Source organism: Apodemus sylvaticus, chromosome 6 (genome assembly GCF_947179515.1).
Source record: "Apodemus sylvaticus chromosome 6, mApoSyl1.1, whole genome shotgun sequence".
Lineage (NCBI taxonomy): Eukaryota > Metazoa > Chordata > Mammalia > Rodentia > Muridae > Apodemus > Apodemus sylvaticus.
Genome location: NC_067477.1, coordinates 11,864,835 through 11,876,953, shown reverse-complemented (window position 1 = coordinate 11,876,953; position 12,119 = coordinate 11,864,835). Strand labels below are relative to the sequence as shown.

General features: G+C 48.3%; 1 protein-coding gene across 2 annotated transcripts in view; it reads right to left on the bottom strand.

Annotated features, from left to right (window-relative positions):
- Positions 1-12,119, bottom strand: part of Mok (MOK protein kinase) — a 34,560-nt gene that overhangs the window by 5,636 nt on the left and 16,805 nt on the right. For both annotated transcript variants that reach the window (XM_052185009.1, XM_052185010.1), the window contains exons 5-7: positions 2,038-2,116; positions 1,877-1,925; positions 503-681 (exon numbers count right to left, since the gene is read on the bottom strand). In XM_052185009.1, coding sequence (XP_052040969.1) covers positions 503-681; positions 1,877-1,925; positions 2,038-2,116 — 307 coding nt within the window. The remainder of the gene's footprint in view (positions 1-502; positions 682-1,876; positions 1,926-2,037; positions 2,117-12,119) is intronic.

Below are 12,119 nucleotides of genomic sequence, written 5' to 3'. Positions count from 1 at the left end.
CACTCACCTCTGAGTGCAACAAGCCCTCAGGCTGTTCTCAGCCGGTTCTTCCCAGGAATGGTATCAAAAGGTCAGAGGAAGAATGGGCTGGGGCTTTCTAGAAAAGTGCAAGGCTGTCAGAGCAGCCTCACGCACACTGTGCAGACCACTTGCTCTCACTTCCTCATGCCATCAAAGGTGGTGGAGCCTTGCCTCGCTGATCTTGAGCTCCTGTCCATAGTCATGATCAAGCCCCACCCTTAGCCCCACTCCGCCATGGGACCTGCTGGCGCCGCTGCCCACATGATAATGCAAGGGCAGGTACTTGGCAGGAAGAAGTGAGATGAAATCCTACCAACTGCCTGCTGAGGGAAGCCAGGCAGTGGAAACCAGACAGACACCAATGACCGTAGCCTCGGTACTTAGAGGAAGGATCTGCCAAGTGCCTCACCCAGCCTCACCATGTGACCTGCCCACTTCATCCTTTGAGGTACATCAAGTTCCGGTGCTGGCCCAGCTCTACCTGGCAATCTCGTAGAACACGCAGCCAGCGCTCCACAGGTCCATCTTGTATGTGTAGAACCCGTCAGTAAGGAGGCACTCTGGGGCCCGGTACCACCGGGTAGAGATGTACTCTGTGTAGGGCTGCTTAGAATAGACACTCCGGCACGACCCAAAGTCCCCTAGTTTCAGGACATCCTGCTGCAAAGGACAGAGAGTAGGGTTGGCTCTATCTCAGTCTGTAGCCACTGTCACACAGACCATTTCTAATGTACAAACTATGGGGAAATTCCAGCAGCTAAGCAACACACAATGTGCAGGCTTTGAGGCACTTCAGAGTGTCTCTAGTGGGAGAACAGAAAATATCTACAAAATTCCCTGTGTTCGGAAGGTGGCTAAGTGGAGCACCAATTACAGACAGCCTCCTACGGCAGCACCCAATTTGTCTGTCCCAGGTGGTTCAGGTCTAGCCTTACCACACACAGGCATCTTACAGCCTTGTGGCTCAAGGGGACTCTTTGATGGGAAGTCCATGTGAGAATCCACACGTACACACTTTAAGCTTGGGTAGCACAGGAGACTTCTGAAGAGACCTCAAGTCTAAGAAATCTCAAAGTTGGAGGCCTCCAAACTCTCCTTCTCACACACAGTCAGCATGGAGAATGGCTGTTTGCAGGAGTAGCTGCCTGCCTGCTGAGAGGGGCTGGCTCCTCACAGTGCATCCATCAGGAGAGAGGACAATGGTGTTGACACAAATGTGGAGAATGAAACCTGAGAGCCCAGGCCAGGGCACAGTCTGCCCAGCATGAACAGGCCTGGGTTCTACTCCAGTCCACAAAACTCAGACCGAGGGCTGGAGAGGTGGCTCAGTGGTTAAGAGCACAGGCTACTCTTCCAGAGGTCCTGAGTTCAATTCCCAGCAACCACATGGTGGCTCACAACCATCTATAATGGGATCCAATGCCCTCTTCTGGTGTGTCTGAGGATAGTGACTGTGTACTCACATACATAAATAACAAATCTTTTAAAAAAATCTCAGACCCAAACCATATTTCCAGCTATCTGTGCAGAAGATGTACCCAGTGAATCAAATTTTATATTCTGAGTCTGGAGAGAAGGCTCAGTGGTTAAGAGTGGATGTTGCTCTGGCCAAGGACGCAGGTTCTGTTCCCAGCACCCACACAGCAGCTCACAACCCTGTAACTCCAGCTCCAAGGCTCTCACAAGTCTACCCTCTTCTATGGGCACCTAAACTTCTGCACCTACCCACACTCAGACAAACACATATATTTAATTAAAAATAAAATATAAACCTCGAAAAAATAAAACATTTAAAACTTTATAATCTACCTTTATTTTGATATCAAAATAAACCTTTCTATATAAAAGTTTTTACCTTTACTAGTATATTTTCTGGCTTTACATCTCTGTGAAATATCCCGTTTCTGCATTGAGTAGTAAAGACAGAATGAAGAGAATGACTTGCACCTCCTGCTGCAGTCTCCGCCTAGAGCCATGTCCCTGCACACCAGCTGGGGAGCCGCCCCTCCCAGCTACCTGTGCATGTGGTCCAGCGACTTGCACAACTGATACATGTAATGCATGATCTTTTTTTCTGATAATGGATGTCTTCTCCCTGTGTAGGCAAGGAGATGAGCCAATATGTTTACTAATGCCACACATGCACACCTTTATAAAATAAACACAGACTCTAACAGAGTGTGAAAGCTGGCTGGGCTAGCGACACACTCCTGTAAACCCAGCATTCAGAAGACAAGGCAGAGGAGCAAGAGTTCAAGGTCACTCTGCACTACACAATGAGTTTCACACTAGCCTGAATTACACAAGGCCTTAGCTCAAAAAGACTCCTTCCTCTCTAAAAATAAAAATTAAGTATGTGACAACTTAGGTTCCCAGTGGAAAATAACCTGAAGTACTTTTAGGAAAGATGGTGTAAACATGTCCTTTAATTTTTGCACCTTTAGTTAGCTAGAGGAGGACATAGGCAGGGCACAGTCTGAGGAGGCCTTGTGGGAGCTGGGTCTCCCCTTCCATCATGTGGGTCTCAGAACTTGGATCCAGATTGTTGGGTTTGGTGGTAAGTACTTTCACCTGCTGATGCATCTCACCAGCCCACCATTTAAAATCTTACACACAGGCACAATTCAGCTAATATCACACAAAGCATACATTTTGACTCTAGTGAGAATAATACCGAGTGCCCGTCAAGGCACCACAGTCTGACTGGAGCCTTCCAGAACATCCCCTAAGGTTTGTGTTGCTCTTGAAACCCTGAGGACTCGTGTGAAACCCTCCTCTATTCCCAGGCTTTGTGCCACATGGGAGTCATTACATATTTTGAGATGAGATGTCTCTATGTTGCCCAGGCTAATCCCTAGCTTCTGGGCTCAAGCAATCCTCCTGACTCAGCTGAGAAGACAGGCATGCACCATGATACATACATAATACATGTTTGTGCGTGCTCGTGACATGTGCATGAGTGGGCACTGGACATCTTAGAGTCGGAAGTACAGGAGTTGTGAGCTGCCCAGTTTGAGAGCTGAGAATTGAACTGGGTCCTCTGGGAGAGCAGCACAAGCTCTTAGCCCCAGGGACTCTGCAGTCCAAATCCGCAGCTCCCGGCACTCACGGTCTTACTGTTTGTCAAAAATGTCAGGACACGTTCTTGACTTCGGTGTGACAGGCGAGTGTTCTCACCCTGTCCCCACTCCTCACAAGGACCATGCTCCACTCTCTCTCTCTTCCTACTTGACATTGTTAATTCAAAGTGTGTAATAATTTTTAGTAAATAAATTTATTCTCTTTCTTTGAACTGCCAGACAAGGATATTTGTGATATGTAAATAGAAAATGATTAGCAGGGCGGTGGTGGTGGTGGTGTGCTCTAGAGGCAGAGGCAAGCAGATCTGAGGCCAGCCTGCTCTACAGAGTGAGACAGCCAGGGCTACACAGAGAGACCCTGTCTCGAAAAAGCAAAAAACAAAAAACAGACAAAAAGAAAAAAAAAAAGAAAGAAAATAGTTATAGTCAACCGCAGGCCCATAACCCAGTGCTCATGAGGTAGAGGCACAAAATCAGATTCCAGGGCCAGCCTGAGCTACACAGTGATTTGAGAAGAGCCTAAGCTAAATAAAACCCTGTTTCACATACAACAATGCAAAACAAACAAATCAGAAAATAATTTAAGTCAGCAGAAGATGGTACTTGTAATTGCAGAGCTCCGGAGATTGAGGCAAGCCGGGTGTGGTGGAACACGCCTGTAATTCCAGCACTTGGGAGGCAGAGGCAGGCGGATTTCTGAGTTCGAGGCCAGCCTGGTCTACAGAGTGAGTTCTAGAACAGCCAGGGCTATACAGAGAAACCCTGTCTCCAAAAAACAAAACAAAAACAAAACAACAACAACAACAGAAAAAGGAGATAGAGGCAAGATTGCTGTAAGTTCAAGGCCAGCCTACACTAGACAAGCCAGCCTGAGCTATATCGCAGCACTGTCTCACAACACGAGCAGAAAATAATTTAGTTTTAAGATCTCTAAGTGCAACTAACTTTTCATTCAATACCATAATCTTTGATTATATTGTTTCACATGACATCCCTAAACTTACAAAACGATCTGGGGCAGAGAGGGCTCCGCAGCGAGCACTTCCTGCTCTTGCACCACACTGGGCAGTTGTCTCAGGGGACTCAACAGCCTCTTCTGGGCTCTGCAGGCCAAATCCATTCATTCAGGTACACACGCGCACGCGCGCACACACACACACACACACACACACACACACACACACACACACACAAATAAAATACATCTTAAAATATAAAGGGGAATGACAGTTAGCTTAGTGGTGGTTCGAGGCACTGCTGCTCTTGCAGAGGACCAGGCTGTGGTCCGCACCCACATGGTTGTTCACAACCATTGCTAACTCCAGCTCCAAGTCCCCCGCCACCCTCTTCTGCCTTCCATTTGCACCAGGCTCACATGCAGTATACAGATACACAAGCAGGCAAAACACTCTTACAAAACACTCCTTTTTAAAAATTAATTAAAACTAAAATTCTGTTAGCTTTCCCAGGCCTGAGGGATGTGATAACCTGCTGTGTGTGGAGCCAGAGATGGAGCTCAGCTCAGCAGTGCATCACTTCCCAGTGTGCTTAGACACCCGAGTCAGTGGAAAGGGCCAGTACTTACACACATGCGCACACAGTGTCTTACGTCTTCAAGTGCAGCACTGGGGGCTAAAGCAGGAGGACCCATTATCTGCCACCCTCAGACAACATCAGACGCCCTGTCAACAACCTTTTCCCTATATAGAAAATGGAGGTCCAAGTATGATGACACAAACGTCCAGTCCCAGCCTGGGGAGGGCTGAGGCCTCACAACTCTGTGTCTCAGCCTGGCCTGAGCAAGCGCCTTCCATCTTCCTCACAGCGGCTGGCGCTTGGCTCCCCTTGGGCTTGCCTGCAGTCACGAATTGGTCCTGACTTCTCACGTCCCCCTCCATCCTTTGCGTCTCTAGAGTCCCTGGTTCACACCTGCCTTCACACTGCTGCAATTACGGGAGTGCACTCTGCCATCATGTCCATATGTCCATATCTCTTACATGTGTGGCTTTTGTTTGTTTTGGGGTCTTTTTGATACAGGGTCCCTCCCTCTGTGTGCTCCCCCTGGCTGGCTAGACTCAACATGTAGGCCAGGCGTCTACCTCCTATGTGTGTGGATTTAAGGCTTAGGTCACCATATCTGGCCAATTCTTTCTTTTTTAAATTCACACTTATTTATTAATGTGTATGAATGTGTGTATATGGGTGTGTGCACACACATATGCCACAAGTGCATGTGGAGGTCAGAGGACAATTCGAGCAACTCCCACGCAGGTGTGTCCACAGGTCTGGCAACAAGCCTTTACCTGTTTAGCCATCTCACCAGCCCCACATCCAGATCTTGGCATTGTCATCTCAGCTTGACCTCAGGAGGGAACTGGTAGGAAAGTCTCTCCTGGGATCTGTGAGGAAGCGGATGCGATGGCCCACACTCAGATCTAGTAAGTTCTAGGCATGGGCACAGGTTTAGGAATCTGACTTCTTCGCTCCCCTGGGCCACTGCATGGGTTTTGATCAGCGACCCACCCCTCCTCTCTTCCTTGGTCTCCTTCACCCAAGCCAGCTGACTGTGGCCAGCTTTCTTCCCTGTTTATCCCTAGGAGGATGTCCTCATGAGAGTTACCAGAAGAATTGTACAAAACCAGGGATCCAGACAGAGAGAGTCCACACCCTGGGAAAGGAATGGGCTTACTAACTACCCAGTCATCCCCACAGACCACGATCCCCCAGGCCCAGTGTCTGTCTGGTTCCTACCAGTTTCTTCTTTTCAAACAGTCTAGAATAAACAAAAAGAAAAGAAGGGCAATTAGTAACCACTGGAGAACCTGCTGTCTGCTGGGCAAGCAACAAACCCAAAGCCACTTCCCTCATCTGTGTAACTGGAGTCTTCTGCAAGTGAGTTTTCAGTGAGCAAAGTCACTAGGAATGTCACATACAACCTCACTAATGTAAAACTTGTTAAGCAAGCAGTGATCGACTCACACCGAGAGTCAGGGCCTGTGAAGGAGAACCAGCCTGCATTATGACAGACCATCCAGCACACACGCTCCCACAAAGGCCCTGTCTTCCAGCAAGTCTGGCTTTCTGGTCACATGCCGGTCTCAGCATAGCACAGCCAAATGCTCCTCCATATTGGAGGCCCAAAGGTCATGCCAACTGCATGTATGTTACAAACATGTCTCTGTGTGATCCAAGAAACTCCCTGTATCTCACAAAAGGCTCAGAAAGAAAACCCAGAGAGCCATGAGAGCAGAGACCAGTGACCAGAGGGGAGAGGAGCAACCTGAATGCTCGTGGGCAGCTCTCTTACGCGCCACGGCAAACCCAAGGACAGACTCCTTCCAGTCTGTGCCTTGAAAGTACATTATGTTAGGCAACTGAAAATGGGAAAGTTCCATTTGTGTTTAAAATTCAATTTCTTCACCTCTCAAACAGGGCGTGGCTCACTGGATAGAGATGAAAGGCAGAAGCACAGTGCACACTGGGTGACACTGAACTATATACACACAGTGACACGGATCACAGGTCTGGATGGCTCGGCTCTCCACACTTTACACCAGAGGCACATACTACAAGCTCTCCACGAGGACTGCACAAGCACACAGCTGAGCACACGCCGTGTCATGACAGAGGAGATCTGACCCACACTTTCCAGGAGCTCCTAACCAAAGGAGGGCTGCACACTCCCAAATGGGTAAGTGCTGAGAATACGTGTGACTGCTGGACTCAGACACAAAGCCAAACCTCTGAGGCTTAGGGGATTCTGCAGGAGGATCTGGGGGATGATGAGAGCCAGAGGGTGTGGTAGAGTGTTGCGAGCACTGTCTTCTAGGTGTGACAGTGCACTGCACTGCCGAACCCACAGCAGCTGTGGTCATCTGCACTAGACATCCACAGGCTAGGCCTGTCAACATTCTGTAACAGAGGGAAATGGACCACACAGGGCCCCACACATCCCTCAGAATCTACAGGCAGTTACTGGAGACATTTCCCTCAGTGGCAGATCTCCTGATCTGTGCTCCTATGAGCAGCCCCAAGCTCACTGGGTCTCACATACAGAAAGGAATAAGCGCATACACACACACACACACACACACACACACACACACACACACACACACAAGGCAAAAGCAAATACTTTCTTAAAAGATGTTAAAGAGGAGCCAGGCGGTGGTGGCACACGCCTGTAATCCTAGTACTCTGGGAGGCAGAGACAAGCAGATTTCTGAGTTCGAGGCCAGCCTGGTCTACAGAGTGAGTTCCAGGACAGCCAGGGCTACACAGGGAAACCCTGTCTCGGAAAAAAAAAAAAAATTAGCAGGAGAGGGACAAAGATGGTAGAGGGTAGAGAGGGCAAATAAGATAAAAACATATTATAGACATGGATGAAAATGCCAGAGGAAACCCATCATTATGTATAATTTAACATAGGTCCATAAAAAAGCACAAAACCCCTAGTAGGATGCTGTCATCATTTCAGAAAGAAATATTCCAGTGACAAGAGTTGTCTCACACACATTCTGAATGGCAGAGCCTGACAGTCAGGGAAACAAAGATGTCAGTCATTCTGAGTCAGACATGCAAAAGAAAAATACTAGGAATGCTGTAACAAAGACAGACGGCAGGGCGGAGAATCGGTGCAGTGGTTAAGCTAGGTACCACTCTTGCAGAGGACCAGAGTTCAGTACCCAGCACCCAGGTCAGGTGCTTACAACTGTCTGAAACTAGCTCCACTCCAGGGGATCAGATGCCCTCTTCTGACCAACCTGCATATATGTGGCTCATGTACACACATACACACACACACACACACACACACACATACGCACAGACATAGAGAAAAAAATAATTTAAAATGCATAGTAGTTATGTTGTGTGTGTGTGGTGGAGGGAGTGGTTGATACAGGTTTCTCTGTGTAGCCCTGGCTGTCCTAGAACTCACTCTGTAGACCAGTCTGGCCTCAAGCTCACAGAGATCTACCTGCCTCTGCCTCCTGAGTGCTGGGATCAAAGGTGTGAGCCACCACTGCCCAGCACAAAATAGTGTTCAGGAAGAGCATAACTGCTTTCCTTCTTACATATGTACAGGTGCGATCCAGGAAACCTGAAGGGTCCTCTTAATAATAGGTAGAATTAAACGTGCTAAATCCTGGATCTGAACTGGCAACATCTCTCCTTGTGGTCCTCGGGGACCACCTGATGAAGTGTGGACTACAGCTCTGCTGCAGGCTGGTGAGTCACAACACACCAGCTACGCGGGAGAACGATGCAATATGACATCAGTCAAGCCAACTCTGGTTGCTTTCTCTGACCTTGTTTCATTCTCCCAATATCATGGACTCCTTTTAGGATGCCTGATTCATCCACACAGCCCCTGAAAGCTACAACCCTAAAGTGACACAGCCCTGCCACCAAGCAAGGGCAGTTGGTCTGCTAAGTGGTGTTCTGAGCTAGCCTCTTCCTTCTGAAATAAGGTAAACACAGGCTGTTGCCACTGGAGGGCCTCAGGGTTTAGAAGATTAAGCATCACAAGGAGGAAGGGGACATGCTAGGAGCACCGACTGCAGGCAGGGTGCAGCCTCAGCAACCAGTGCCCTTGGTTCTGCCTCTCATGGTCAGGATGGAACCTCCACTCAGGGCAATCCTTGGTCCTCTGGGTTACCACCTCTACAACAGCCAGGGCAGGACTTATGATGCCTTTATCTGACTCTGCCACAGGTCCAAGTAAGCCTGGAGTTTCCAGTTCTCATCAGCCCTGCCTTCCCCATACCTGCTAGACAAAGGAAAACAGCCACAGGACCCTTTCTTCTAGCTGCTTCTGTAACAGACTACAGGCATCTTGAATGTCAAAAACCACACCCACGATGCTGGATGCTGTCTTTACCTTCTCAGAGCCTCGCCCATCCCAGCCCTCACACACAGTACATGTGAGCAGCAATCCACTAAAGCCAGCGCGATTGTGGCCCTTAGCTCCGCGTTTGTTCTTTAGTGTGTGACAGGGCTACCATGTGCTTGAATGGCCAAAGGAAACAGTTATTAAGTCATGTGACCTGCTATTTAAACCGAAAGCTTTAGTGACAGAACTCTTAGAAAGTCTGCATCGTCATCACAAGAACAAACAGGCTGGAGAGAGGTGCTCACTGAAAGCCCTTGTGAGGCCAGGGTGTAGCGAGAAGGATTCAGACTTGAGACCAGTGTGTCTCCGTCCGACCTGAAGAGCTTTCCCCTGGATTACTAGCTATGCTTCAGTTCTCGGCTAGCTTGTCTGTGGAGAGGACACGAATAGGGCCAGCAGCAGTCTGTTCCTCACAGCAGCCCACGCGTGCTTGAGAACACGGACTCTAGAGCCAGGCTTAGTTTCGATGAGTTCCACCACTCAGGGTGGATAGCCTTGGGCAAGTTGCTTCTTTCTCTGGGCTTTGATTTCCTCATTTTTAAAGTGAGAAATGAACATCAGGCCTGGGGGTAGGGAGCACTGGGTAGTAATCTATAGGCATTTCTATAAATATTAAGAAGAGCACCTGAGGGCTGGAGAGATGGCCCAGAAATTGGGATCACTGGCTGCTCTTCCAGAGGTCCTGAGTTCAATTCCCAGCAACCACACGGTGGCTCACAGCCATCTGTAATGGGGTCTGATGCCCTCTCCAGCACAAAGATGTACATGTAGCTAAGCACTCATATACACAAAATAAATCAATCTTCAAAAAGAAAGAACAGCCCCTAGCAGCGTGAACAGTCGTGGGTGACCGGCCGGCCGGCCAGCTGCAGCCACCGCCTGCACTCCATCAGTTCTAAGACATCTGCCTAGGCGTGTTACTCACTCAGGACTGTGGTACGTATTTCAGTAATGAGTGCCTTGTACATGCTGCCAGCTGTGTCAGCCTGACTTTAACATCTGGGCTGGTAACAACTTAGATTCAGTGCATACAAAAGAGCCCCTGGCCTGTGAAAATACTCAACATTCAAGTTAAAGCCACAACCTTCTATTAAGTATTTACAAAAAAGGGCTTATCATTGTAAATCCGTATCCTTCAAAGTTCAACTTTGCCAGGACAAAGTGTGGCGGCACAGGCCTTTAATCCCAGCATCCAGGGCTTGGAGGGGGGGTGGGGCAGAGGCAGTTAAATCTCTGTGAGTTCAGGGCAAGGCTAGTCTACAGAGTGGGTTCCAGGACAGCCAGGGCTACACAGGGAAAGCCTGTCTTGAAAAAAAACTGAGAGAGAGGGGAGGGGAAGAGAAGAAAGGAGGGAGAAGGGAAAGGGAGAGAGGGAGAGGGGAGAGAGGGATAGGGGGGTGGGGAGAGGGACCAGGGAAGAGGAAGAGAGGGAGGAGAGGGAAACTAGAACTACCAGCAGTACCCAGAACCCCAACTCTAGGCACAACTAGCCTGTGAACAGCACTGGGTTCTTACACACACACAAACACACACACACACACACACACACATGCACGCACGTGCGTAACAACACTCTTGCTTGCCCTCCCTCCCTTCTGAACCTCAGCTACCTCCTGGTTACCTGCTTTTGGTTGGCTTCAGAACTCAGCCATTTTGGAGGTCATGCAGAATAATGAAATACTATTTCCATACTATTTTGCCATACATAACTCCTTTGACAAGTTGATCATGGTAATAACAGTTGCCTACTTTACATTTTGGAGACTTGAAGGCCACTTTGTTAAAATTACTGCCTCTTCACTTAGGCCTGACATAGTGTCTGGGAGTGAAAACTCCACCTTCAGATCACATGATGACCTCACTTCTGAACCTGTGTCCCAGAAAAAGCCACGGCGTTTAATTACCTGTGCAGAGACCTCTGATTGCTCTACCCCAAAACTTCATCCTACCCACCGCTGTCCCAGAACAGCCCTAGGTCCCATCAAGGATTCCATCATCCTTGACCACCTTGAGAGTAAACTGCCTTTTGCACCCAGCAGAGCAGGCAGATAAGATGTGCCAGGGTGGGTTGGAGAGATGGCTCAGTAGTTAAGAGCACTGACTGCTCTTCCAGAAATCCTGAGTTCAATTCCCAGCAACCACATGGTGGCTCACAATCATCTGTAATGGGATCCAATGCCCTCTTCTGGTGTGTCTGAAGATAGCAACAGTATACTTGTATACGTTAAATAAATAAATAAATATTTAAAAAAAAAAGGTAGGTACAGTGCCTAGGTAACTGACAACAGTGACTGTCTGCTGAGCTAACTGTGTGTCTTATACAGTCCCTGTCAGTAGATACAGAAAGAAATGCTTCAGTTTCTTCAATTATACACTCCCTAGCTATTGAAAATAAAGATACTATTTTCTAAACCAAGCTTTCTCAAATGTCTAAACACATAGCAACACGGATATTTCTCTTCTAGAGTATAAAGTATAAATATCACACCCTGGGAAACAAAATAGTTTCTAACATTAAGTATGCACCCTTCAGATACAGAGCAAATTGCTGCTACACAACCAAGGGAAGCAACCGTGCAGGCTCCTCTGCTTGTGTTTGGTTTTGAGATAGAGTCTCATTACATAACTAAGGACTTGCTCCGTGGTCTGTGCCGTAGCTAAGGTACCATAGGATCTATAAGATAGAATATCCCCTCTGTCGCTTTCTTAGTTGCGTTCCATCAGTTACATCTAACAGAACCTAGAAGTTAAACTCTCGGGGACATCTGCTCAATACAGGCCAAAGTGCTGCCTCCTGACACCCTCAGGTCCCTCTGCAAGCATCCAAGGCCATGACAGGTCATCTCAGGCAAGCGAGCTTTCCTGAACAGTGCTTCATGTTCAGAGGAAAGGAACAGAAGAACATCCTGAAATATGAGATATTTCTGGCTCCAAATGGGAAGAGGGAGGCTCCTCCCCATGAGAGTCCAGTGGAGAGCTTGGGCTTCTTAGATGCACAGAATAAAATGCTAAGGAAAGCGGGGAGGGTGAAACGAAGCACCCTCGCCCTCAGAGTGCAGCCTGTGAGGAGGGCTTGCCTTTCACACTAGCTCAGATAAACCACAGGGTCTCCTAGAAGGCTGGTG